Source organism: Squalius cephalus, assembly GCF_949319135.1.
Source record: "Squalius cephalus genome assembly, chromosome: 19".
NCBI classification, from domain to species: domain Eukaryota; kingdom Metazoa; phylum Chordata; class Actinopteri; order Cypriniformes; family Leuciscidae; genus Squalius; species Squalius cephalus.
This window is the reverse complement of record NC_137140.1, coordinates 3904141-3931701: the sequence shown is the minus strand read 5'-3', so window position 1 is coordinate 3931701 and position 27561 is coordinate 3904141. Positions and strand designations below refer to the sequence as shown.

At 37.9% G+C, this 27561-nt stretch overlaps 4 protein-coding genes across 5 annotated transcripts; 3 read left to right on the top strand and 1 right to left on the bottom strand.

Annotated features, from left to right (window-relative positions):
- Positions 1-155: 155 nt before the first annotated feature.
- Positions 156-9113, top strand: lsm12b (LSM12 homolog b). Of its 2 annotated transcripts, none has more exons than XM_079851833.1 (5): positions 156-397; positions 1670-1803; positions 4668-4777; positions 6062-6188; positions 8415-9113. In XM_079851833.1, exons 1-5 carry the CDS (start codon positions 271-273, stop codon positions 8505-8507), a joined length of 591 nt encoding a protein of 196 aa, XP_079707959.1. In that variant the 5' UTR covers positions 156-270; the 3' UTR covers positions 8508-9113. The 2 variants fall into 2 exon arrangements, with proteins under 2 accessions (XP_079707959.1, XP_079707960.1); XM_079851834.1 differs by lacking the exon at positions 8415-9113 and adding an exon at positions 6362-6783 and having other exon boundaries at positions 196-397.
- A 1253-nt stretch (positions 9114-10366) lies between these two features.
- On the top strand, positions 10367-14849 carry LOC307146985 (uncharacterized protein). The gene is made up of 2 exons (XM_079851395.1): positions 10367-11085; positions 12509-14849. The coding sequence occupies exons 1-2, from the start codon at positions 10813-10815 to the stop codon at positions 13292-13294; spliced, it is 1059 nt and encodes a 352-aa protein (XP_079707521.1). The 5' UTR covers positions 10367-10812; the 3' UTR covers positions 13295-14849.
- tmem101 (transmembrane protein 101) lies at positions 14436-20170 on the bottom strand. Its single transcript, XM_079851396.1, has 4 exons — positions 19958-20170; positions 19502-19682; positions 17002-17148; positions 14436-15538 (listed from the first exon to the last, which is right to left on the bottom strand). The coding sequence occupies exons 1-4, from the start codon at positions 20086-20088 to the stop codon at positions 15230-15232; spliced, it is 768 nt and encodes a 255-aa protein (XP_079707522.1). The 5' UTR covers positions 20089-20170; the 3' UTR covers positions 14436-15229.
- gngt2b (guanine nucleotide binding protein (G protein), gamma transducing activity polypeptide 2b) lies at positions 19532-25854 on the top strand. Its single transcript, XM_079851397.1, has 5 exons — positions 19532-19657; positions 22124-22160; positions 23726-24022; positions 24521-24609; positions 25519-25854. Exons 4-5 carry the CDS (start codon positions 24526-24528, stop codon positions 25642-25644), a joined length of 210 nt encoding a protein of 69 aa, XP_079707523.1. The 5' UTR covers positions 19532-19657; positions 22124-22160; positions 23726-24022; positions 24521-24525; the 3' UTR covers positions 25645-25854.
- Positions 25855-27561: the final 1707 nt, after the last annotated feature.

Here is a 27561-nt window from a genome sequence, read left to right as displayed (position 1 = left end):
AAGAATTTTAATTATGTTGTCCATCTCTAATTAACCAGTACTCTTGAATAAACGAGAGTAGTAAGTGTCTTTATTTATTTATTTATTTATTTATTAATATTATTATTATTAGTAAGGGTGTATTTTTTTTGTTATTTTTTTTTTTTTTTTGATAGAAGGATCATCGTGTTTCCACTGTTTCCTGTCACCTGACGTGCCACTGCGTCGTAGCAGTCACGACGTCGCGTGCGTTTACGTAAAGCTCGCGCTCCGGTTTCCCTGGCGGAGAAGATGGCGGCTCCTGGACCGGGGGAGTATTTCAGTGTCGGGAGCCATGTCTCTTGCCTCACCTGTTTAGGCCAACGTTTGCAGGGAGAGGTGGTGGCTTTCGATTACCCGTCCAAGATGTTGACTCTGAGTATCCTTTATTCCTCGGATATGTGCGTTTAAACGGCTGGACTGTGTCAAACTGACGCTCCGCGCGAGCGTGTTTATGTGTGCGCTAGTGGCCTCATTCAACGCCTATTCTTGCTTCGTTTACCTTCTATGTGGTGTTTGGTCACGATCAGCTATGTTTGTCGCTTGGTGTTTTCTGTGCTTAGTTGATTTGATGTGGGTTCACAGTTGAAAACGTGTTGGGAAAGTGTTGTTTGTGGTTAGCTTGTTGATTAGCATGTCCTCGCGACCGACAATATTAGCCTTGCGTGCTAAGCTAATGCCTTTCCAGTGTAATAATGGCAGCTCTCATAGGGTATATTATATAGTTTATAAACTATTTTTTCCCTGTAAGAACTAATAATGCCCAGGCTGCGTAGCATATACACTGGTTTACCATCATACTACATGCAGTCTGTAGTTCTACTGTTCTCAGATCAATAATATCAAACTGAATGGTCATATTCATATTTTTTGACTATGCTATACAAATAAGGGAGTTTGTGAATGCTGAGATTGGAAGGATGACACTCCAACCTATTCACTAGGCTATTCGTTTTATGCTCTAAATATAAATATCCCAAACAGGTTCCTTCCATCCAAATGAAATGCTGAAATATAGCTTACATCTTTCGACATGGCATTTAAAGGGTGAGCAGAAGTGTTGACACCCTTTGACCTGGCATGGTTTAATAAAAATCTTTGAAGATTTCACATCACCACAACCTCAAGGTGGATGTTTTTACAATTTTTCAGGTATCTACAAAAGATGAAGATTGTTCTAAGTTCTTGGTGATTAATTAATCTGCTTGTCTCACTTAAGATTGACCTTCATGAGATTTCTATAAATCCCCCGTGTCACTGCTCAGTGCTGACATTTGTTTAAATGTGGTTTTGATGGTTTGACGCCTTGACATGTATGACATCACTTGTCACTTTTTTTCCCCGGTCTTATTTTTTGTAGGCTTGCTCAACCAATCACTCACGTTGGTTTCATTTCATGTATTACTCAGCTCGTCTTTTACATCTAGGCCTTAGAATAATGGCCATCTAACCTTGTGGGGGATGGTGGTAGTTGAACCACTCAATGTCTTTGGTGTGTTGTAAACAGGTGTGTGTCAGTAACTACTTTTGATGTTTAGTAAACCAAGTCATTTCCTAAACAGGAGGTTTCAACACCTATCTGTTGAGAGAGAACAACTGCATGAGTGTTTCTTGATGTCTTCGTTTGATTTATCCTTAACCCTCCTGCCAGAATGTCCTTCCTCCAGCGGAAAGCCCAACCTCAGCGACGTCATCTTGATCAACTTAGCCTATGTTTCAGATGTGGATATAATTAATGACCGCACTGAAACTCCTCCTCCTCTAGCATCCTTGAATGTTAGCAAGGTAAGATCACATATTGCGTTCAAGTGTGGGTGCACTATGATCACAATTTTTTATACTGGAATGAGTCATTTTAATTTATGGTAACACTTAAAGGTGCTGTATGTAACTTTTTTTACTCTACTAAAGCATAAAAATACCATAATATGTTTGCAGATATTTAGGAAACATGCTAAGTTCACATACACTCATTTCTCTGAAAAAAACACTTCTACAGCCACTTATTTGACTTATTATTTTACACGTATCGTGTTGTCAGTCCGGTTTTGTTTTGGTCTGTGTGACTCCGCCCGCTGACAGTTCAGCCAATAGTATTTCGACACCCCGGGATGCCAGTTGGCATCAAACACAGCGTATCGCAGCCTTGGAAACGAGCAAACAAACTGTCAGAGCTTGCAGATTCCACACAACCTAAATATCCATCTAAAAATCTCTATGAACGAGAGCATATTAAAACGCGGCTAAATCAAGTCATTAACTTACAGTCTGTAAGTCTTCTCGGTTTACGTCATCATTTGTACTCGCTCCTGTTGCGTGTCCTCAAACTGGCAACCGTGTCGAGTCTGAGGAGGAGGAGGTGGTGGGAGAAACAACTGTCTCTGATATTTTGAATTTGGACTGCAGTCGTTCTTACATGCAGCACCTTTAATATGACAATATAGTTGGTATGGCCTATTGGTAATGCCTTTATTAATGTCTATTGTACATATTAGACAAGAAAAACACTCAAAGTTAGACTATAGTATTAGGAAATGGAAAGTACTGACTAGGAATGGTAATTTTCAGGAATATTAATACATTTTCATTAAAATGAATAGTCAATTAATTGTTTAATAGTTGATGTCAAATGCATGTGAAACTCTAAATACCATGTCCACTTAGTAGCAGCGGTTGCAATGGCAGCCTACATGTGTCCATATCAAACCAAACAGAAACAGGGCTTTTGTTACGGTACACACAATGATGACATGTCCTGCCTGCACAGAACCAAAAAGAAAGCATTTTGTAGCAACTTGAAAATTGTGTGCACTAGAGATGTTGCACAATGACTATAAATTATGGTTAGATGTGCCACATTCAATGGTTCTTCAAAATAGACAATATATTCATAGCTGTGACTGCATAATAATGTAATTTTTATGCCAGACAAGGAAGTTTAGTTGCAGTTGCTTCAAAGTCTGTTTTTCACATTACTCCTGTTCATTCAGCACTCTCTTGTGTCAAAGTAAAGCAGGCCCTCCCACTGATAGCCAGGCAGTTTTATCTACCACAGTAGACATGTGTAACAGTTCAAACAAATTCATTGGTGGAAAGCTAATACTGTGATTTTAATTTTTTTTTTTTTAATGTTATTTGTATTTGTATCGGCTATGTTCAGACTGCTGGCAAATTGGATTTATTCTCAAATCAGATCTTTTCAGTCAGACTGCCTACACTACTAATCGCAACTGATCAAATGTGTCCAGACATAACCAGCCTATCTGCATGGCTTCCTTTGGTAACGACGTAGGCATACCCACGCATCGCTTTCAAAACGGATGTGGGAAAAATGAGGTGCATCATCTCACTCTCCAAATAAGCGCCCTGTCGAGTCGTGGTGGAGACTGGTATATATTGAGACTCCGTGCTGTGGTCACGGCCAAAATCTTTGGACATACCATATGAATACTTTCAGCATTTCCATTGCCTGTTTTGATGTTATAATTGTATGTCACATTAAGAGTGATGCAAAAGACCATTTGAACCAAGCATTTGAGGCGCATCTGTAGAAATCTGATTGGAGTCGCATTTCAAACCGCCTCCAAATGTGGTTTGAATCAGATTAGAAAAAATCTGATTTTGTGTGGGTTTTTTTTTTTTTATAAAAAGCTGTCCAAACGTTTTAAAAAAACCTCATCTGGATAAAATCTGTATATTCCAAAAATCAGATTTTTGCTGGCAGTCTGAACATAGCCATGGTGGTTTGTAAAAAAAAAACACATTTCACATATGTTGTGCTAGATCAGGGGTGTCAAACTCAGTTCCTGTAGGGTCGTTCTGCAGAGTTTAGCTCCAACCTTAAACAACCAGCTGATCAAGTGCTGTCAGATCTCCCCATACCCTTAAAGGTTGTATCAGCGATTTCAGCCCCAAACATAAATGATCACATTCATCTAATTTTTCCTAACGATCTGCTAGCTGCCCGCCCTATAAGCAGGCCGTCAAAAAAACGCGTCTCTGTAGGCAGCCTAGGCTCTGAGATCTGCACACAAAAACAATTGGTTTCACCAACCACTCAAAACCAAAATAAATAGTGTTCCAACCAATCACCAACAGGGGCGGGTGTTGAGGTTTTCGCGTGCAGCCGTCATAGGCAGCCGTGCACGAGCGCAAAACCTCACAACACCCACCCCTGTCGGTGATTGGTTGGAACACTATTTATTTTGGTTTTGAGTGGTTGGTGAAACCAATTGTTTTTGTGTGCAGATCTCAGAGCCTAGGCTGCCTACAGAGATGTTTCCCTGTCAGAAAGTTTCAAATGATTATTATATGGCAAGCACAAACTATGCAAAAGCGGCAGCCCTTCCGGGGGAACTATGTCCAAATTCACTCACTCGTTTTCATTCACTCCTTCAAGTGGACTGTATTAGTGGAGTAATGTAGGGAATAGTGATTGAGGGTATAGGGGGCGATTTCAGACACGGCAAATATCTTTCAGGATTACTAGAAACTTCCAGGCAGTTGTTTTGGAGCAGGTTCCAGCTAAACTCTCCAGGACCGTGTCCCTCCAGGAGCAAAGTTTGACACATGTACTAGATAGTAAATAATACATGATTGAGATGATACCTGTCTGACAATATCTTTCTTTGACATCTTTTGTTTTACAGCTTGCCAGTCGGGCAAGGTCGGAAAAGGAAGACAAGTTGTCCCAAGCCTATGCAATCAGCGCTGGGGTGTCAGTTGAGGGCCAGCAATTATTCCAGACTATACACAAAACGTAAGACTTGCAAACTTTACTTGCATTTTGAAACCAAATGTAAGACGAAGTCTTCATTTATCTATAACCAAAGTGATGTTAAACTTCTCTTAAGTGGTAATTAGATGATTGTATTGTAAAAGTTTTTTTTTTTTTTTTTAGTCTTAAATGAATGATTAACACTAATGAATTGAGTTTTAAAAGCATGTGAGAGAAAGATTAGTCAAATCTACAGCCTAGAAGTTGTATTCTCCATTTGACAAGGTGGCCCCCCCTCGTGCGGTCTACCATGAGGACTGAATTAAAGTACAAGGTCTAAATGTGATTTCAATAAACACAATCATCTACTGACATCTTGAGCTTAAACATTTAAGCATGAAACGTGTTTCTATATTAAGGCCCCGATATACTTCAAGCAAAATCGAAGAACAAACTGGTGTGACATCATTTCAAACAAATACAGGCCAAAACGAAGTGTGTTTTGTGTTTGTCTCGGGAGTTCGAAACTCTGGAAAAGTTCACTCTGGGGTGCGTTTCCCCAAAAAAGCATCGTTAGCCAACTATGGTCACTCGCAAGTTCCATTGATTTCTGTTAGTAACGAGATGAAGGAACTTGCGACCATAGTTGCTTTTGGGAAACGCACCCGGTAAACGCCTTTAAACTACCATTGGTCCATGATGATTACGGAATAGGTGTGTGTGGCTCTGAGGCTCCGCCTTCTTTGTTGTGGAAATAGTCTCTGGTTCATTTCTTCTGTTCAGCCCCTCGAGGTCAGACATCTGTGAGTAAAAACATGAACACACTGGAGAGCCGCTTTATTGTAGAAAATTAATTTGTAATTCTAATGGCAAGAGACTCTGACACTTTTGTGTGTGTTTAATACTGTAGAGCTGCTTGCTTTAACACAATCTCTTGCATAAAGTGGTATATAAATAAACATGACTGGAGTGCCGAATTGCAGAGCTTGTGCAAACATCCACATCGCTATGATCAGATGCTTTCTTCACTCTTTCATCATCGCTGTCATTTTTGTTGTATGTTGATTTAATTGAAAGGAAAGCACGCATGCAGCACACATTATCTAAACGCCGCTTTCAGTAGCATGGGCGGCGTAAGGTGTTCGCTAACAGTTTTCCGCTGCTCACGTATTTCAAACTTCTTTTTACCCCAAAGCAAAGAACAAAAAACAGCTTCGCCGTGAGTATATCGGGGCCTTTACTCTTTGATCATTTGATCATTTTAAGCGTTATTGCTCACTGCGGGTGTGCCCATCTTGAGTTTGATGTTTGATCTTTGTTTTCCAGCATCAAAGACTGTAAATGGCAGGAGAAGAACATCATTGTGATGGATGACGTCGTAATCTCACCACCTTACCAGGTGGAGAACTGCAAAGGCAAAGAGGGAAGTGCTCTAAGTCATATACGCAAAATTGTGAGTATCACGGAATATCTTTCACTTCAGTAATATAGCTTTCATTTCAGTAATGTGTTAAGAGCTCTCTTCCAGTGGCATCCATAGGTTTTGCAAGATGGAGAATATTAAAAGTTAAACCAGCAGTCAATTTTAAAACCTGTCTTATATCCCTTATTTGACCTTTTAAATAGATCTCTCTGACTCCTGGTAAAGAAGTCGTTCCATTGGTCGATGCTTGAAAGACATAAACAAAATGACAAAGCTACTGTTAGCTTTCCACTTCAAGTGTCAACGAAGTCTCCTCGCAGCCAAATTGTATACAAGAAATAATGCTTCAAATCACGTGCCACCATTTGATCTACAAGTGTTTTATCATTCACTCTCATCTCTGTCAAAATTGGCAATGACATGGCGGATGTTTCCTTGCAACTCAGTACTTTTAAGTTCCAAAAGTGTAATAAAAGGCTATTTTCTATTGTAAATTGTGACTTTACTAGAATGCAACCGTAGGGATGGGTTGGGTCAGGGTTGACAATGTTAATTTGAATTGACCTTCATTTTGATGAACCGATGTTGATTCTTAAACCCAAGAATAAATAAATCTTTTAAGTCTATGCTGTCTATGCTAAACATTTGTTGCACACCATCCATTCAATGATCGCAATAAGCTTTGTGCTTTCAAATTCTGCAGAAAGACGCCAACCACAAGAAGTTATATTTACCTCAGGAAAGCGATTCTCTGTCCATAGCTCGCTAAGTAGCTGGAAAGAATAACTCTGAAGAGGGGCATTTTGCACTATATTACTTAAGTTAGTTTTGTCTTGTTTAATATATGTTGTATTATATGCTGAATGTTTCTACAATGGATCAGACTATGTTTGATGGTGCATCTGCGTTAGAGGTCTAGAAGCCCGTACCCGAACCCGACTGGTACTGTTAAAGTTTAAGACCTAACCCGAAATCCGTCGCTGTAGAGATGTATCTGTATACTTGCTACCATAAGCCAAAACAGCTGTGTAAGACCCACACTGCATGTAACTGAGGAGCGTTTTATTGGTTGAAATGACAAGATCATATCGTACAAGGTATAAAACATGGAAATCAAGTGGTAGAAGATGTGTATGATTCAGAGAGACGGCAACACGGCTATTAGACTTCCTATCGCGCTGCATTTCATTCATATAGTTTGCACTCTGCATTCATTCATTCATCATATTGTACAATGTTTTAAACATTTAAATACAAACAGTAGAAAATATGAATGTTGTTTTAGTTGATAGCAGCTGACGTCTGAGAGATGCGAGGGAAATACGGATATTTGATGTACGAGCGTGCTGTGCTCATTTCATTCGTAGTTTCACTCAATAGTGTATCATAATCATGTCGTCTCCCAAGGTTTAAAACTTTTAAATATACATATCAAATAGTAGAAAATGTTTCATGCAGTGTTTTATTGATAGTACTCCTGGTGCTGTGCTCTGTATACACTCATTCACTTCACACACATTATTGCATCATAATGCAGAGGTTTATGTATAATTTTGTGCGTTCCACCTGTTATCCAGCAATAGAAGTGTGAATCGTCACTGGTCTCACGATTCGATTATCATGTCTTCGATTCGAGATCACATTGCATCAAGATGTGATGCAATATTACTGCACATGGCTTCATTTTCATCAGTGAATACAAGCAGTCAGATATATGAACTCCCTTTTTATTTTATCTGCTCATTTTAATAAAGTACACAACCTGAATGTAGTCCAAAAAAAACACAGCCTCGTGCAATCAAACCATAACTACATAAATACAGGTGAAACCCGAAAAATTAGAATATCATGCAAAAGTTTGTGTATTTCAGTAATTCAAATTAAAAGTTGAAACTAATATATTTAGTAACTATATACATATACATGATTATACTTTTCAGAGGGCTGACATTTCTGTATTTAAAATCGTTTTGTTTTTTTGATTTCATGTAATGTAATTTTCTAAGATTTTGAATTTGGGATTTTCATAAGCTGTAAACCATTATCATCAAAATGATAACTTTTGCATGATATTCTAATTTCGAGTTTCACCTGTATAGTTTTTCTTAGTTACAAACCTGAAGATATTCATGAAACTAACCCAAACCCTCAAGTTGTTCGGGACCCGTGAGGCTTGGGTCGGGTAGCAGACCTCTAATCTGCATTCACAGGTGTCATATCGATTGCTTGTCATGACTTGCGTGTCTTTCTTTTCAGGTTGAGAAACATTTTAGAGATGTGGAAAGCCAGAAGTCGATGCAGCGTACACAAGCACAGCAAACACAGAAGGACTCGTCTTTATCCTCCTGAGTGGGGGGTATGGCTCATCTGGGGAGGGCACCACGGGCATCACGGGCCTAACAGCTGGTCCAAACCAGCGCTCATCTCCCCCTCTGCGTCGTAGTCCGAGGGTGGATGCACCAAGGGCCTAGGGTCTGGAAGATCAACAAAAGAAACAAAAAAAAAACACAAAAAAAAAGCAAAAATGTTTTAAGAAACATGAGAGTGAAAAGAGATCATTCTAAATTAGACTTTATAAAGATAATTTAAAACACCAACCATCAAACAAACCATAGTTTCTTTGACTAACAGTGTCTTATCCCCCCTCTGCCCCTTCTTCTTCCTCCTCCTCCTCCTGTGTTTCATCTAAAGATAGCTTTTCATATTTTCTTCTCTCTTACATCCCTCCTTCGCCTTCTATTCCATTTTGTCAAAAAAAAAAGAAAAAACAAACCAGTCAGAAAAGCTTGTTAGCTTTATTTACTTTGATGTTTTTCTTTTTTTTTTTTCTTTCTTTGGCTGTTTATGTTCTACAAGTGTCTGTCTTTTCTGTATTTTAAACAAAATGTGACTTCAGATGCCACATGTTACAAAGGACATTTTCTAAAATAAAAATAACAAAAATTCTGACTGTAATATTGTACTTTCAGTTGCTTTTTCAGAAATGTTTGAAAACAATATGCTTGCAAAAGGAGTTAAAATGATTTGCCCTTTCAATCAAAGGGTTAAATGCTTGAAACGCTTTAGTTATGTGGCTGCCTTACACCTGGTCTAATCAAATAGCATTTTATTCGTTTTGCAAAAAGCACAGTAAACTCAGTATAGCTGGCTACCAAACTGGTATTTATGCCGCATTATGTACAATATTCTGCGCATGGCATGCGTCTGTTTTGTACACATGGAATAGACTTTTGCCAAACCAGTAAACCATAGTGTAATATGCTTGATGTTGCAGTTCCAAGATGGTTCCAGAAGTAAAATCAACTGGTTTTATTTCTGATATAATTGGACACTATTTGAATTAAATGTGCCGTGTGATGACTGTAACATAGTTATTTGAAACAAATAGCACGTTATTTCCCATACCATGTAGATTTCACAGAGTATTTTCTGAGCTAGTACTTCTTTCCAAAATGATTTAACCAGACGAGTCATGCTGCATGGAGTTCTGTCCGGTACAATAGAACGCTTTTTTCTTGTCACGTTGAATCTTTTTCATTTATGGAGTAATTTTAGAAATCATAAAAAAAATTTAGTTCTAGGTGCACATGTAATTAAAGCAAGGTTTATTGCTCAAATATCTTAAACCTCATTAGCCACCAACAGCCTTTGGGTTAATTACACGAATATAGTTTCAATGGATTATTCAATGGATTAGTGTCAAAAGGTCTTGATTGTTCTTGAATAAGGTTAGATTATTACTGTAACTAATGCACGTTTCATTCACACTGCTGGCACCCGTCTCCATCTCGAAACACCTCACCGTGGCACACGTCAAAGATTTAACATGGTGTAAGATGCTCTGTTGGGGTTTCCATTGAGATCTTTAACATACTTAACTGTAAAACTACACTTCCTGCTTAGAAATTAATGGACAGTTCAATGAAATATTCAGTATGTACCAAGTACTCTTGTTTCTTGAGTGATGCAATGTGCTTTGAGGATAAATCAAGTCCAGGTCATAGAGACTCAAAGGCAGGGTTGCACGGGGGACGCTCTGCATCCAGGTGCAGTTTGCTTTAGATCCAAATCAGAACTTTGAGTTTCTATATTCGTAGTGGAACAAGACCCAAGGCTGCAGATGTCAGATTTCCCTCATTAGTAAGTGGCTTTGGATTAAAGCATCTGCTAAATGGAAATGTAGTATTGTTCAGTTTTTGAGTAAAGGTTTAAAGAAGGGATCAAATTGAATTTGAATGGAAATTGATACGAGTGTGGCATGTTTCAACTCAACCAGTCGCTCCGTATTCTTGAAGGTCGGCTTGTGCAGTTTTTGGTAAGTACAATTAGATCTGTAATTCTTTAAGCATGAATGAATGTCTTGGAAATTTGATAGCTGGCCATGAAGAATGTTGACCAACATGATGGATTCTGATGCTGATTGTGTGAAATGATAAACTGATTAAAGGATTAAGCTCTTTATATAATTTGAGTACTCATGCCAAGCCACAAATCCTTGTAGATCTCAGACTGCAAACCGTTTGAAAATTAATGATAGATATACAGGAATATACCAGTTAATGTCATTTCTTTTCAGCTCAACCAGACGGTTCTGCACTGAGAACGAGCAAGACAAGCGTGCTTGTTGATATGGATCTCTGAGCTCAAGTTGAAGATGCTTTGCGTGGTATTTTTACCCATCACTTTCCTCGTCGCTGGAGGCTCAAAGCTCTGCCCTCATCAGTGTTCTTGTTACGGAGCATCTGCGCTGGTGGACTGTCGATCCCGAGGGTTCACTCACATTCCCCACAGTATTCCACATGGCACGTGGCTCTTGGACCTCAGTGGGAATAAGCTGTCGGAGTTGAGGAGTACCTCTTTTACTGGGATATGGGTCCTCCGGATCCTTCTGCTTTCACAAAGCAACATGCAGGTGGTTGATTCTCAGGTGCGCTTAATTTAGGTTGTCTTTATGAAATTATTTTTCCAACTATACTCTTAAAATAAAGGTTCTTTATTGGCATCGATGATTCAATGAAGAACCTTTAAAGTTTATGAAATCTTTCCATTGCACAAAAGGTTTTTTTATGTGGAAAAAGGTTCATCAGATTATTAAAATGTTCTTCACACTAAGAGAAATGGTTCTTCTAAAAATAAAGGTTCGTTATTGGCATATACATGCTTAAACTTAAGTATCCCTGCGACATTTCCATTGCACATAAGGTCTTTATAGAGGAAAAAGGTTCTTTGCACGAAGATAAAAATGGTTCAGGAACTTTTCACTGAAAAGTTCTTTGGGGAAACCAAAATGGTTCTTCTATGGCATCTCTATGAAGCTATATTTTAGAGTTTAGAACAACTCTTTTGGGTTCCTCAGAAGAGCCTTTCAGTGAACAGTTCTTAAAAGAACCATTTTTTCTAGTGTGAAGATCATTTTAATCTTCTAAAGAACCTTTTTGCACTATAAACAACCTTTTGTCCAATGGAAAGGTTCCACTGATGTTAAAGGTTGTTCATGAAACCATATATGCCAATAAAGAATCTTTATTATATATACTTTATAAAACCTTTTTTTATATATATAAAACCTTTGTTTTTAAGTGTATTTAAAGGGATAGTTCGCTCCAAAATTAAAATTTTGTCATTATTTAGTCTCCCTCCTGATGTTTCCAAACACGACTTTCCTCTGTGGACCACAAAATAAGTTTTTTGTGATGTCTGAAAAACATCTGTGTTTTTGTCCATTCAATGAAAGTGTTTAAAGGGGTGGTATAATGCCCTTTTCACAAGATGTAAAATAAGTCTCTGATGTCCCCAGAGTGTGTATGTGAAGTTTTAGCTCAAAATACCCCATAGATATTTTTATATAGCATGTTTTTATAAATTGTGAGCAAAAACACAGTTTTTGTATGTGTCCCTTTAAATGCAAATGAGCTGCTGCTCCCGGCACAGAGGGTGGAGCTACAACAGCTCATTCTTATCTCACACAGACATGCACTGAACATTTCTAAAACATTTAGCCTTTTATGTTCAAACCAGAGTCGGACAATGATGGAGAGACTCAAGAAGAAGTGAGAACATGTAGACAACATTTCTTAATGGTTGGTTGATGAATTTATGTAGCTTATGTGTAGTTATCTTCTGGTCAATGATTAGCATTTTCTGTCATGATAATTTATAAATCGTGTTCTGGGGGCGGGGTTTATGTAAACGTATGGATGGAACGACAGGAGTGTGTGTAAATAACTACAGAATTGAGTGAACCATCCCTTCAAATGTGATTCAAAAATGCATTCCTCTGCCTCTATCTTTGGTCTTTAAATTTCAATTTAAAAGGATTGTTAGCTGATTGTGTTCTGTTTCTGTTCCAGGCTCTTTCCTCTCTGACCTTCCTGGAAAAGCTGGACCTGGCTTACAATGAGCTCTATGTCCTTCCTCCAGATTTCTCTCAAGGATTGGCCTCTCTTAAAGATCTCAAGCTTTCCCACAACGCTCTGGAGCGTCTTGAGACCCACTCCTTGGAGGACCTAGAAAGCCTGGAGAGGTTAGATCTCAGTCACAACCACATTCGGGTCATTGAAGTTGGGGCATTTCGTGGACTTACAATTCTAAGGCACCTTAACCTGGCGTGGAATCAATTGACGGTTCTCCAAGGAGGACTGCTGTCCATGCAACAAGGTCTTGGGGTTCTTCTCTTGGGCCACAATAATATCTCCAAGATTGAAGTGGAAGCTCTGGCTCCCCTACAAACCCTCACCATACTGAACTTAGAAGCCAACCAGTTGAGAAGCCTGAAGTTCAAGATATTCTTAAACCTTAAGACGCCCAGCACGCATCTGCAGATGTCAGAGAACCCTTGGACGTGTGACTGCGATCTGCATCGTGTTTTCAGTAAGATACTCCGCGTCAGGCATCTCCACGTGGACGATTACGTGAATATCACATGCCACTCTCCGCTCTTACTGGCCGGAGCTTCTCTGGGTTTGATGCACAGTCAGCTGTGTATCGCAGAAACGGCCACCGTTCTGATCATTACTGGGACTGTGATGGTCACTGTGGTGGCGGCCATGGTTATGGCAGAGCGGAAGCGAAAAAAGAAAAGGATGAACCTGGAAAACCAAGGAAATGATCAAATGCCTTGGGAGTCTTACAAATGAGGAAGGGATGAAAAGTCAACAGCTGTTTAATAGAAATACAATCTTATTTTACAATATCGGACCAGGTCTTCGTTTATGTTCGGTGTAGCACATATCCATACTCACCTCAACGTGAAATCAAAATTGAACCCTTTTAGTTTCCCAATGCATGTTCCTAGCCTAATAAATAAAAAAGTGTGGTAACACTTTATTTTACGGTGTCCTTGTTACATATGTTACATGTACTTGCCGTAGGAATAACAGTAAATTATGCATAATTACATGCAACCAAATCCTAATCCTACCCTAACCCTATAGTAAGGACATTGCTTAATATTACTCAGTGCTTAAATATATAATTACACTGTAACAATGACACCTTAAAATAAAGTGTAACCAAAAGTTATTCTTTGTCAAATTCTGACAGAATGCTGCGGGGATGACGTATTTCTGTAGGCTAAAACCTGGAAATGAGCATGTTAGCATTTCCGGCTCCAGCGTCCTGGAGTCAATGGGTTTTTCTGAAAGGGTTTTTGGTTAAATGCCTGAAATAAGGTCTGTGGTGAACACAAGGTCAAGATATCATCACATTTCATTCTGTGACAAAAAATACACCCCTTGGGATTTTTATCAAGTCTGAAATAGGCGGTAGCTAACAAGTGTCTAAATGAGACTACAGAAGTTGTTGGAGAAACTGTTTATAATTGCGCTCTTTCAAACTATTATAACTCGAATTTTTATAACTCGAAATGTTTTTAAACAAAGACTGAAAGATTTCTTAGTGGGAAGCTTAATGGTGGTGATGTTGGAGTCATGTGACTGCGGTGTGTACCCTAACTTAAGCGTTTTACTTCTGACGATTGTATTAAGGCTTCAAAATTCATAAAAGTGAAGCTTATCTTGATGAGCAAAACATGTAAGAATCATAAACTTGTTTTGGTCACAGAGCTTATTTTCTCCAATTATACAAAAGTCAACAGAAAAAATCCTAATGACTTTTTGTTGAGGGAAGCAAACAAAAATACGGCATCACTGCAGAACTCTTAACTCATATCCATGCTGAATTAATAGGATTGAATATGTTTTACCTTGCTCTGAGTAATGTCACATTAAAATTAATGGTCTCAAGCAGAATGACACATGAAAAACCAGAGAAGGAACTCAATAATAATTGTAATTTTATTCAATGTTACTTTAAATACACGTAAAGTGATTTTAGTTAATAATGTATTACTGTGTGCTTTGTGCTGGACCATTTTTGTTTGATCAACATTTTCTTGTTGACCAGATTATTAGCTGAATCTTTCAGAGATCTTACATTTGAAACTTTTATTTTAGTTTCAGTTTGTACACTTCTATGTGGATAAAACCATTGATAAAATAACACTTGAAGGTTGATATAATTTTATAATACTGTGAATTCTTGAGTTGCTGTTGTAATATTTACTCAAAAAGAAATCTCTCACACTGCACAATAATAAAACGATTTTGTAGGTTCCATTACAAAACAATGATTTTTTTTATTGACATTGTGATTTTATAGTTGTACAAGGAATGCAAACTAAATACAAGCAGCAAAAAAAATTAGTGGCATTTTAAATGTCTGTAACATGGAAAAAAAATCCACATTACTATACCGCTTAAGAACACCAAAACTAACAATAATGTTTCCATAATTCATCATTCAACTGTAATTGAATTTTTTTAAGACTTCTAGTCGTTCTTAAACTTTAAATAAAGCATTAAAAAGGAAACAAATGCAATGTAAACCGTCTTTTGAAGACCTTGTGCTTGCGATCGGAGACCCCAGAGCAAGCTGGGAATTGTATCCTCTGCACCTTTGAGCGTACACACAGTTTCTGAGCATTATTATGATCCCGAGACACATGCTCGATCTCTTCTGTTTGTCCTAAGCACTGCCTGTACACAGATGTTGTCATATATATCCCTGTATCTTTAGTTGTCTGTGGCTAGAATAAGCACTGCTCCGAAGATGCCGATGTTCTGGCCGATGAGCTTCATCTGGTTCCAGAACTCCACGTGGCAGGTGCGGTGCCAGTAACCGATGTTGCCGTCGATGAAAAGCACAACCAAAGGTAACAGAACTGCCAGGATCTGGGAGGCTTCTCGCACGTAGCAGCCCGAGAGGTAGGCGAGCGCAAGCACACCGAACACAACCACCAGGAGCTGGACGGTGATCTCTCCACCAGGAATATGGTCCAGATAGGCCAGTCGGTCTTCCTTACTGTGCTGTAGAGAGTACACCTGGAGGACAAATGAGAATATCAGGAATATTAACCAGTATCTTCACCCATACATGAATTTCCAAGGCCTTTAAATGATCAAAACTCAATCTTGCACGTGCCTTCTGTCGCCTGATTGAGAGTTTACACTTTTTTTAGCAAGTAAAAGGCCTTGCGTAAGAATAACTTTTATATTGTTAGTAATATATTTCAAGATGAACATTTACTGGACTGAAACAACAGCATCTCACTAAGACGTTATTGGCAGATATATGCATTTTATGTAAGTAACCTTTTATACTCAGGATTTCATCTTACATTTTAGCTATATAAACAATATCTGCACCAAATGCATATTTTTTTCTCAGTTTAAAACCACTGAATTAAGTTTTTGTGAGCTTCATATTCTCACTATATCATACTATATGAGCCATAAAAACCTGATGTATCAAATATGATATAAAACAAAACGTGTATACAGACATTTGTCAAATATTTTGTCTAAAGCTTAAAATATATTTTTCTGACTATTAAAGGTCAGGCTTCACAGGGTTTAGGATATTAATGATCAAATGAGATCATTCAGCACAATGCAACATGTTATGTTCGATGTTATATGTTCAGTCACACTACATTATTAAAGGGGTGGTATAATGCCATTTTCACAAGATGTAAAATAAGTCTCTGATGTCCCCAGAGTGTGTGTGTGAAGTTTTAGCTCAAAATACCCCACAGATATTTTTATGTAGATTGTTAAAATTGTCCATTTTTGAGGGTGAGCAAAAACGCATCGTTTTGTGTCTGTCCCTTTAAATGCAAATGAGATGCTGCTCCCGGCACAGGGGGCGGAGCTTATGTAGCTGATGTGTAGTTCTCTTCTAGTCATTGATTAGCATATTCTGTCTTGATAATCTATAAATCGTGTTCAGGGGGCGGGGTTTATGTAAATTGTAGGGTTAGTGATGTCACTAACCCGGGAGGAATGTGGTGTAGTCTCTACCAGCCGTTTGTTGTAGTCCTTAAAAAGCGATTTCTTTAAAAGCAAATATCTCCCTTTGCTTTAAACTTTGAGCGTTGTAACTTTGCAGATGTTGTTTATGCTCAAACAGCAACATTACACACTAACTAAAGTTAGAAAAGTCAAATCATAATCAATCACCCCTTTAAATATGCACATTTGATTTCATTAAATATGCTTAACTTAGTTTACATTTCAGTAGAGCTTAACTGAAGTTTCTAAACCTTATCAGTGAATAATGCATAACTGTTTTTAAATATTCTTAGTGAAATTTATACATGATGTAATAAAAATAGTCATTTCTATCTTGTAACATATGTTACATCCGATAACAACATTTTCTGTGATTTTCCAGGTCTGCAAAACACCATTTTAAAAATCCCAGGTTTTCAATGTGGCAAGCATAACAGCATGGCACAAGTATGGCAAAGTCATATCTGTCTCTGTGATCAAGTGGACAAACTCACCATGCAGATCAAGTAAATCCCCAGGAACACCTGTCCAGTGGACTGAAGCGAGCGTGTGCGAGGTTTCTGTCTGTAAACCTCTCCTGCTCCACTGGCCAGCACCAGAAACCCTCCTATGATGGCCATCGCTCTGGAGTACATCCTCACCTGTGGAGGAGGTTAGCATTAGAGGTTAGCATCTCACATTTATATCCAAGCAATGGAGAGATGATTGGCGTTCCAACAAACCTTCCTTTGACTGCTGTGTTATGTTCAAACAGAGATATTACTGCAGTTATATAACACTATATTGCAGATGGTTAATCCCTTGGGTGGTTGTGATATGAAAAATGGATTTGCATGAGCAGTCAGAGACGAAGTAAATGAGAAGATCCATAAAAGTAGAACAAAAGTGTCATTTGTAAAAATTCATAGGTTCATTTTCACGTTAGCATCAATGGTGTGAGTTTGAGGTGGGACTATTTGTTTTTGTGACCAACAGAGTTGAGCAGGGAATGTGTATTTCTGTAGGCCAAAACTCAGAAACAAGTTCACATTTTAGCATTTAACAACATAAAACACATCAGTAATACCCCACTAGTGATTACTTTTACTAGCTGTTGGCTAAATGGGACTATAAACAGAGGTTGTCGGACATTAAACATCATCACGGTGAACGTGTAAACTCATCTACTCACTAGACGCTTTCACAGCCTCGTCGCACTCTTTCAAACTACACTAACTCAAACTTTCAGGGAAAATGTTTTTAGTCAAAGACTGAAAGAGATGTGGGAAGCTTAATGGTGGCGACTGTGGTGTTGTAGTTTGTTTACAGCTTACTTTAGCTTTTTACTGCTAGTGTGTTTGTATACTGTAGTTGTAGTTAAGCCTCAAAACACATGAAAGCTGTGTTCATTAGCGATGATGATGATGATGATCATGAGGAACAAAACATAAGAATCATACATTTTGTTGGGTAACAGCTTATTTTCTGCAATAATCCAAAAGCTGATGGAAAATTTTCTACTGGGGTTTTGTTAAGTTAAACGACTTAAAGGGTTAGTTCACACAAAATTGGAAATTTTGTCATTACTTACTCACACTCATGTCGTTCCAAACCCGCAAGTCTTTCGCTCATCTTCCAAACACAAATGAAGATATTTTTTATGAAATCTGAGATCTTTTTGTCCTTCCATTGACAGCTACGCAACTACCACTTTCAAGCCCCAGAAAGGTTTTATGAAGTGACAGGAGTGCTTTGTGTGCGCAAAAATACATAAAATATTAATCTCCAATGTAACTTCATGAGAGCACCACGACGCATGCGAGTTGTGTTGACGCGAGAGCAGGCGTTATTGTCGGAGATTTTGTACATAAAGTTGTAAATAAAAATTATGTTTTTTGCGCACGCAAAGCACTCGCGTCTCTTCATAAAACTGAGGTTAAACCACTGGAATCGCATGGATTACTTTAATGATGTCTTTACTATCACTCTGGGGGTTGAAAGTGGTAGTTGCGTAGGTGCCAATGGAGGGACAGAAAGCTCTCGGATCTTCATTTGTGTTCTGAAGATGAACGAAAAGTCTAACGGGCTTTGAATGACATTAGGGTGAGTAATTAATGACAGAATTTTTATTTTAGTGTGAACTATCCCTTTAAAGGAGAACTCCGGTCAATTTTAACATTGAGCTCATTTTTTTGTACATTTGGAGTGCTGTCAGTACAGAGAACAACGACAAAAATCGGTGTTGCCTACACCGTGTTATCCTCTTTTTAAAATTTGCACCCTGTTGACTTCAATGGGGCAAGTTTTAAACCTGCTTTTAGCCTCTTAACATCCTTGATGTGTCATTACAAGTGCACAGGTCATGTGAGTGATTCCTTCAGAGTGAACACGGTGAATCTGACTGCAGTAGATGTGAAAGATATTAATAAAAATGATGTTTATTCAGCCAGCGCACATACCTGTATTTACATCCTGTTTGCGGTTGAAGTCCACAGTAATCGATTGTCGAGTTCGGCGCATGATCGTACGTACTAAACCAATGCGCGTGAACTCGACAATCGATTACTGTGGACTTCAACCGCAAACAGGATGTAAATACAGGTATGTGCGCTGGCTGAAATAACATCATTTTTATTCATATCTTGCACATCTACTGCAGTCAGATTCACTCGTGTTCACTCTGAAGGAATCACTCACATTGGCTGTGCACTTGTAATGACACATCAAGGATGTTAAGAGGCTAAAAGCAGGTTTAAAACTTGCCCCATTGAAGTCAACAGGGTGCAAATTTTAAAAAGAGGATAACACGGTGTAGGCAACACTGATTTTTGTCGTTGTTCTCTGTATTGACAGCACTCCAAATGTACAAAAAAAAATGAGCTCAATGTTAAAATTGACCGGAGTTCTCCTTTAAGGGTTGGCTTACAAAAACACATCATCATCACTGCTGCAATCAATTATTTTTGGTGCCACTAGAAACAGGAAAAGTTCCACCAAAATGAGTCCTGTATTTACCTTCAACCAGTCTCCATAATGGACCTGTCCACCCATATAGGACACATATGTGCTGAGGACCAAGTGAACGGCAGCAGCCAGAGCGAACCATCTTCTCTTCACCCCGAAGGACATGAAGCTGGCACACAACACCGCAGCTCCCAGGTCAATGTACAGGTAAGGCACCTGGATGTCTGGCTTCCTGAGAAAGGAAGAAAAAAAACATTTAAGAGAATGAATATAAGCCGGTAGCTACATTTAAGACTTTGCCAACTTTATGTGGTATATGGGGGGGTTGGCTTTGTCAATTCTTTGAATGAAACTTAAACGCATTGCAAAACAGCAGTATAGGCATGATGATGTACAAATCCAGTTTAAGCACAAGCACTTCATCGAATATTCTTTTGTTGAATTACTGCATGTCACATGTGTTTACACTGTGTCCCTGCAAGCCTTCTTCTGAGCTTTCCTACGTACCGTTTCACATCCGCGCGCTCCGCAAACAGCATCAACATGCTGAAACTGTTCCAGAACCCGAACCGAGTCAGAATAAAGGCTCCGAACTGCGAGAAAAATCTCAGAGCTTTTTTGCGGGTTGCAGCAGCCATGGCTCAGGATGGCGGAAGTATCATCTCCTAGTTCCTCGGGATCGTGAACGAATCGTTCATTTGAGTCGAGTCTTTTGATTGAATCAGTAACGCTTCGTGAAAACAAGAACTGTTGTCAGCCAATAGATGAAGAACGAAATGTACTTTTGTTAAATCTGAAAACTTTTCATGTGCTGATTGTAGACCTACATTTTCCCATAAAACTGAGAGAGGTCTTGAATACTGAATATGTTGAGTGATAGGCTCACGCCACTGTATATATAACTGAATAAGTTCAGTGTCAAAATAAATGCATAGCAGTTTCATATTTTTTAGTAGTTTCATGATAGTTATTACAAAAAGTTTATACTTATACCTTTTTTAAATATCTGTAAATAGTGATTTAGGCTACTGGATACAATCTATGTCAAAGTTAAAGGAGATTTATGTAACCTTATTTCTAATTTGAAACCTATGGGGCCTAATAACCACACTTTTCCCAAGCAAATCACTTTTCCATTCAATAAAGATACATCTCACAGCATAGTAACAATTTCTCGAATTTCTCTTCCTCGATTTCCTGGTGGATGCAGCAAGGACGTAACTGCGTCATGACGTAAAAGAATCATGAATCATTTATTTGAACCGTTTCTTTGAAAAGAATCGATTCGCGGATTCGACTGTCCATCGCTACGCCGTTCATGAACCTTGTTGGGGGAAAAAAGTGAGCGCTTGCTGCCCGATAGTAACTCTTTAATGTAGGAAACACAGTAGTTTTCCTCCAGAGGGCGTAAGGTAGCCCATTTCCCCATTAAGCTGCATTGAAATATCTTTTTTTTTTTTTTTTAGATTCACTGATTATTTTACAGAACATGGTATTTGAGTATTTCAGTATAAAACTCTAATTCAATATAATATCTAAAGTTTTTTGTTAGTAATCACAGACTACTGTGATCCACCCCGATGATTCATATGACAACGTTGTTCGGCTTCAGATTCCAGAAAAAAGACTCCCTGAAAAGTTAACCTAGGATTAATAACAAAAACAAAAAAAAACATTATTATTATTATTAATATCTAACAAAACACAGTAACTAAGATATTAACGTATATAAACATGTGATCACAATATACATATTCTTGGATAATACTACATGAATAAAAATATAAACAAGTAGGCTATACAATAATGAGTAAATTATTGAAGGTTAATGAAGTAGACAAGGAATGAATTTAAAGATAGAACAAATAATGAATGAATAATATGGATAGAAATAATATGAATAAAGAAAATCATCATAAACATTGACCTTTTGGATACACCTATTATTATTTTTATTTTTAGCATTATTATAACTCACTGACACACTTGGATAAGGTGAAGTGTTTTTAGTGCCATCTTGTGTTTACCAGATAAAAATGCAACAACAAGTGTTATATTGGCATCAAACTCTCTTTGAATGCTGCTAACCATCCAGATTAAGTGTGTTTAATAACTGATTAAGCCTTAATTAACTGACACCAAATATATTACAAAATACTATACATCATCTAATGATGTTTTTGTTTAAGTTAAATGTCTTTAAATAACACTCAGTCAGAATTTAAGGGCTTTGTATTCCGTCTTTTGACTCATAAAACTAGTCAAAGATCATTTTGAAAGGAAAGTAAGGTGACCTGGTTGTGGGAGAGTGACAGCTCCTGATATCTATGGCCCATAATCCTGCTTGGTGCTTGATTAGTCTTATCTCAATTACCAAAGCTTTAGCGTGTGACAGTCTCTTGGAAACGATAAGTCAGTTGTCACCTCTTGTCCAACTGGCTTTAGAGAACAATTCGACATTCATTGAATATTTATTAATACGAGGTTGCATAGAATATACAAACAATTATTACTTGTATAAATTGGTGGAGGATTTACTTTGAAACTATTTTTTATTCAGAATGACTAGAAAACTTCCATAGTATTTTTTTTTTCATACTATGGAAGTCAATGGGGACCAACAACTGTTTGTTTACACACATACTTCAAAATGTCTCCCTTTGTGTTCAACAGAACAAAGAAACTCATGCAGGTTTAGAACAACTTAAGGGTGAGTAAATGATGACAGAATTGTAATTTTTTTTTTTTTTGATGAACTATTCATTAATGCATTACCTAATTCACAATGAAATCTGATATGCTTTTAATGAAAGTGTAGTAGTAATATAACGTCTCAATGTCAGATTAAAGAGCAGTAAAGCTCCTCGCCATAATGACGCCATGAAGTCACTCAATGTCTTCAATGTCCCTCTTGCTAATTCAGGACAAAGGGGGCCTAAGCCAGATCCTTAGGCTTACAGGTGAAGCCAGTGCAACAACAAGCTTATTCAGGAGTTCAATACACACTCAACTGCGAAGATGTGTCTGAGTGGAAAAATATTGCAGCTCTAAGCGTGAATTCAGTCCCGCTCAGGTCTGGCTCACTTCTCTGGAAATGTTTTCCTCCATTGCCATGTTCAAAACTATCCGAAATAGCTTTTTAAAAGTGATTTGTTGGCCCCGAAACACTCTCAGTCATCAGATAACAGTCTGTTTTCCAACATGGCCAATGGTTGAAAGCACTGCAGTTATTAAGCAGATCGTGGTAATAGTAATCCTGCGCTGAGCAGTTTATTAGGCATTGATGCCAGTGGCTGATGGCCAGAAGTCCCAGTGACACTCTTTGAGTTCAACCCTCATGTTCAGTTTAGGATCTAGAGAGCCTAAGACTGAGTTTCAGTATTTCATGATTGAGTGTAAACAAAAGTTCAACTGGTTAATGCACTTGTCAAGAAGACAAACTTTGAGAAAGCCTGGAAAATTTGAAGAAGTTTTAAAAGCTTGTAGTAGTTTGAAGGCAATACAGTCTAGCACAATGCAAATTGGTAAAATATAACACTTTGCTAGCATGTTTCTAGCATTATTTAACACATTGCTAGCATGTTTTAGCATCATTGTTTCCATGTTTCTGATTTAGCACATTAGCATAAGGTTAGCATGACATAGTATGTTGGTAACATGATTTAACACATTGGTAGCATGTTTCTAGCATGATTTAGCACATTGCTAGCATGTTTAAGCATTATGCTTGCGAGATATAATATGTTGATAACCTGATTTAGCATGTTGGTAGCATGTTTTAGCATGTTGCTTGCTTCATATTTTTGTGGAAACTGTGATAGGCCTACTTTTTCCCCAGGATTCTGCGCTGAATAAAGAGTTCAAAACAACAACATTTATTTGAAATAAACATTTTGTGGCAATAATTACAAAAAGCAATTACTGTTAGCCTCCTTCTGATCAATTTAATGCATATTTGCTGAATAAAAGTATTAATTTCTTTAAATATATACAGTATATATACTTACTGACCCCAAACTTTTGAACGGTAGTGTACGACTCAGTATTTATTATGCTTGGCTATTAATGGAGTTTGTATTAATGACTGTCTGTTGACTTCTTCACAGAGCATTTCACTTTGGAAACCAACATTCACACATTCTACTGTCTGATTATGTTCAACCAATGCTCACACTGAGCTCTTTCTATGCCAAAGTTTGCATGGATCCTTAGTAAGATGCACGGATGATTTTAGGCTTCCAAGTATAAAGAAGTATGTTATTGGTTCATTTTCAGATGCTGCCCTTTCCTCCAGTATTTCAGTGTTGTTTAGAGGTTACTTCTCATGGCCATCCTGCTTGCTCTCATTGGCCTAATGAGATCAGTGGAGATTGATGACATCAGAGCTCAATCCCCATCACCAGGATCAATCTCTACACCTGAGAAAGAGCAAAGGGAAGGAGGGGTCCGAACAACAGAAATAGAGGAGAAGAGCCTGAGATTCACAGACTCGGAGGAAGTCCTCCACGCTGATGAACTCTTAGGAGACATCAGGACATTTCTCAGACTGCTGCCAGGCCCTCCATTCAACAGGTAAATGGATTATTTTTACTTTTATTTCTTTATTTTTTGGTCAGAATATATCAGATGTTTAATTGTCAAGTGAGAAATCAGTTTTACTGATTTAAAAAAAAAAAAAAAAAATTTACATGGCAGCCATTTGAGAATTCTTTCAAAACTTAATAAATGCACTTCTTGACATATAAATCGTGAGTTACTGAACATTATTTTAAAGCTGATTGGAACCATTCTTATTGTGAAAAGCTTTATACAAATAAAACATTAACTTTCTTGTGTTTTAATCACACTAAGTGCATTTTTCTGGGATTCTCAGTAGCCTACTTTTAGTACACTGAAAAATTGTAACATTTAAATTAACTGCTATTTAACATTACTGAATCACCCAACAAATAGGCTACATTTGTATTTTTTTATTTTTTATTTATATTTAGGCTAGTAGCATTGTTCATGAGTCTTTTTCGATGTGAATATTGAGCTTAATTTCACGCATGTCTTATTTGCTCTGAATAGACAGGATGGCTCGGGATATGTCAGATAAAGACATCCTAAAGATGGAGCTGGATCAGCTGAAGGTGGAAGTGAACACTCCCCGAGTTGCGGTAAGAATCTACATTTAAGATTTTAAATCTTAAACCGCGTTTTTCACTGACATGCGTCTCGCGTTTTTAATCGCAAAAATGCGTTCAGTCTGTGAATAGACCTTATTGAGAGCAGCGCCATGACAGGAATGGAAGGGCTGTGAGACTTTACGTGTTTCCAATGACATCCGCGGTGAAAAACAGCATGGAAGCTTGTTTCCGCCACAGAATAAAACATTTTAAAAGATAATTTTGACTTTTTATCTCACAATTGCGAGTTTACATCTCACAATTCTGACTTTATTTCTCAGAATTGCTTGATAAAAAGTCAGAATTCTGAGATAAAAAGTTACAATTATCTTTTTCATTTTTTATTATGTGGCGGAAACAAGCTTCCATATGATAAAGCTTCTAGATCACTAATAAATTTTTTTTTTACAGCTCATGGTGCCTGGAATGTTTTTGTCAACTGAAATTTCTCAGAAAGATATTTTTCCATTGTATTGTTTGCAGAACTATCCAAAAAACACATTAAATAATCCAGACAGCAACATGCATGGCCCAGATCCGGGCCACATGTGGATTCCACGCATAAACCACTTAGACTAGTCTTACGAGTTAGTCTTAAGACTAACCATCCCTTGACTAACTGCTAGTGGGGCATAGCCTACTAGATCTTAAGACACTGTCTTAACATAATGGCTAAGTTTATGCAACTGGCCCCAGATGTGATCTGGGCCGAGACTATGTTGAAATGTTATGTTAAAAATGAAAGATGGCGCTGCTGTGAATAAGGTCTAGGCCCCTGAGTCAGCATTTGCAGATAGATCTGTTCGGTTAGGCTACTTATTTGCGTAGTTAATTCCAATTGGAGCGGCAATTTAAAGAAACAATCATCCTTGAACCATCTCTCCCAATTCTTTTTCTCAGATTTCAACAACAGCCCCAGAAATCATTGCTTTCGTTGAGGAGTTGTCTGCCGAAGACCCCCTGATCAAGGGCGTCCCAGAGGACAAGAACCCATTCAAGGAGAAGGGCGGCTGCATTATCACGTAGCAGCGGCCCTGGGGTCACCAGGGCTCGGTTCAACATCTGCTTTTCTATGAAAGTTTATTTGTACCAGAAACTCTGAATTGTTTAACATCCACTAGTTTTAAATATTATCCAGCTCCAGAAATTTACGAGGACACCCTCATGTCATTCAATACCTTCTATGATATGATGTATTCTGTCTGTTTTTAAAATAAACTCATTAGCAATCTTGGCAAATGTCTTACTGCTTCTAATTTCAGTAGCCTATAGGACCCTAATTTGACTTTAAAGGGATCATTCACCCCAAAATGAAAATTCTGTCATCATTTACTCATTCTCAGGTCTTTTTAAACCTGTATGACTCCTGTTTTGTCCATACAGTTAAAGTCAAAACCACTATAAAGAACTTTTTGTGCAACGGTAACTATCTCCTGAGTGATTCACATCTGAAGAAGGTATTTAAAAAAGCGTCCTGAAAGCCAGGGTGTTGTCTTGCATTAGCGCTCTGTATGCGTAAAGCTCAGATTGAATCAGTGGCTGGTGTGTGTCATTGGCTGCTGTGATAACGGGATTTGGTTGTCCGATCTCTTTGTCCCGCTGAAGAGCAGCTGCTTCCTACGTTTCGAGAACTTAAGCTCATTCTCTGATCCTCATCTCAGGATTGAGCTTTTCATCCTGTAAGCTCCTTTTCCAAGTTTGTGCCGCTGTCCCACTGTCTCTCTCTCTCTATCTCCTATTTAAATACTGATCCGGTAATTGGGATGAACTGTAGCTCTTGTGTGTGAGCAAAAACACAACAACAAGGTACTTTAGTTTGATTTTGAATGGGTTTCATCGGGTTTCCAGGGTTTGATTCCCAGCTTTATAATGGGAGTTAATGGTACCTTAGATTTTGAAGCCCAAAAAAGTGCATCCATCCATCATAACAGTAATCCATAAGACTCCAGGGGGTTAATAAAGGCCTTCTGAAGCGAAGCCATGCATTTTTGTAAGAAAAATATCCATAATTATAACTTTATAATCACCGGCTTCCGGTAACGGCCGTACGCAAGTCGAGTTCCGGCTGAAGAGTGACCTCTGACCCGACGCATATTGACGGACATAGACTTCATGGCTTCGCTTCAGAAGGCCTTTATTAACCCCCTGGAGTCGTATGGATTACTTTTATGATGGATGGATGCGCTTTAAAATCTGTGGTATTCATTCCCATTATTCACTCACACTCACGAGCCAGGATATTCTGATTATGTGTTCGGCTGAAAGAAGAAAGTCGTATACACTTAGGTTGGCTTGAGGGTGAATTCATTTTTGGGTGAACTAACCCTTTCAGTGGATTGAATGTGCACTTTTACTTCAGCTCTTCAAAGTATCATTTTAAAAGACTTTAATTGCATATAATATTAATGCCATAAACGTGCAAAAAAAAGAAAAGAAAAGTGCAACAATGTCAAATTAAGTTTTACACTAAAGTACACTTTAAATGTTTTAATTGTTTGCCATGCTTTAAAGAATTACACTTTTTTGATGTGTTGACGTTCATACATACTAAGTAAATATATTTGAAATGTACCGAATTACAACTTCATCATTACAAATGTGCATGTACATATTTAAATACATGATGTACAAGTTTCAATAGAAATTACATTAAAGTATATTTTAGATTCAGTACATTCGGCATTACACTTCATTTCAAAGACAACAGAAGTAATTATGAAATTACATATAAAGATTCACTACTCAGAAACACTTTAAGTTCAACTAATTACATTTAATATAATTTTGATCTATTATAATTTTTCATTTGATTGCAAATAACTGAAAATGGTACAGTTAGTTTAATTAATAAGTACACTTAAGATTGTTTACCCTCGGTTTCACAGACAAGGTTTAATTAAAGGGGTCATCGGATGCCCATTTTCCACAAGTTGGTATGATTCT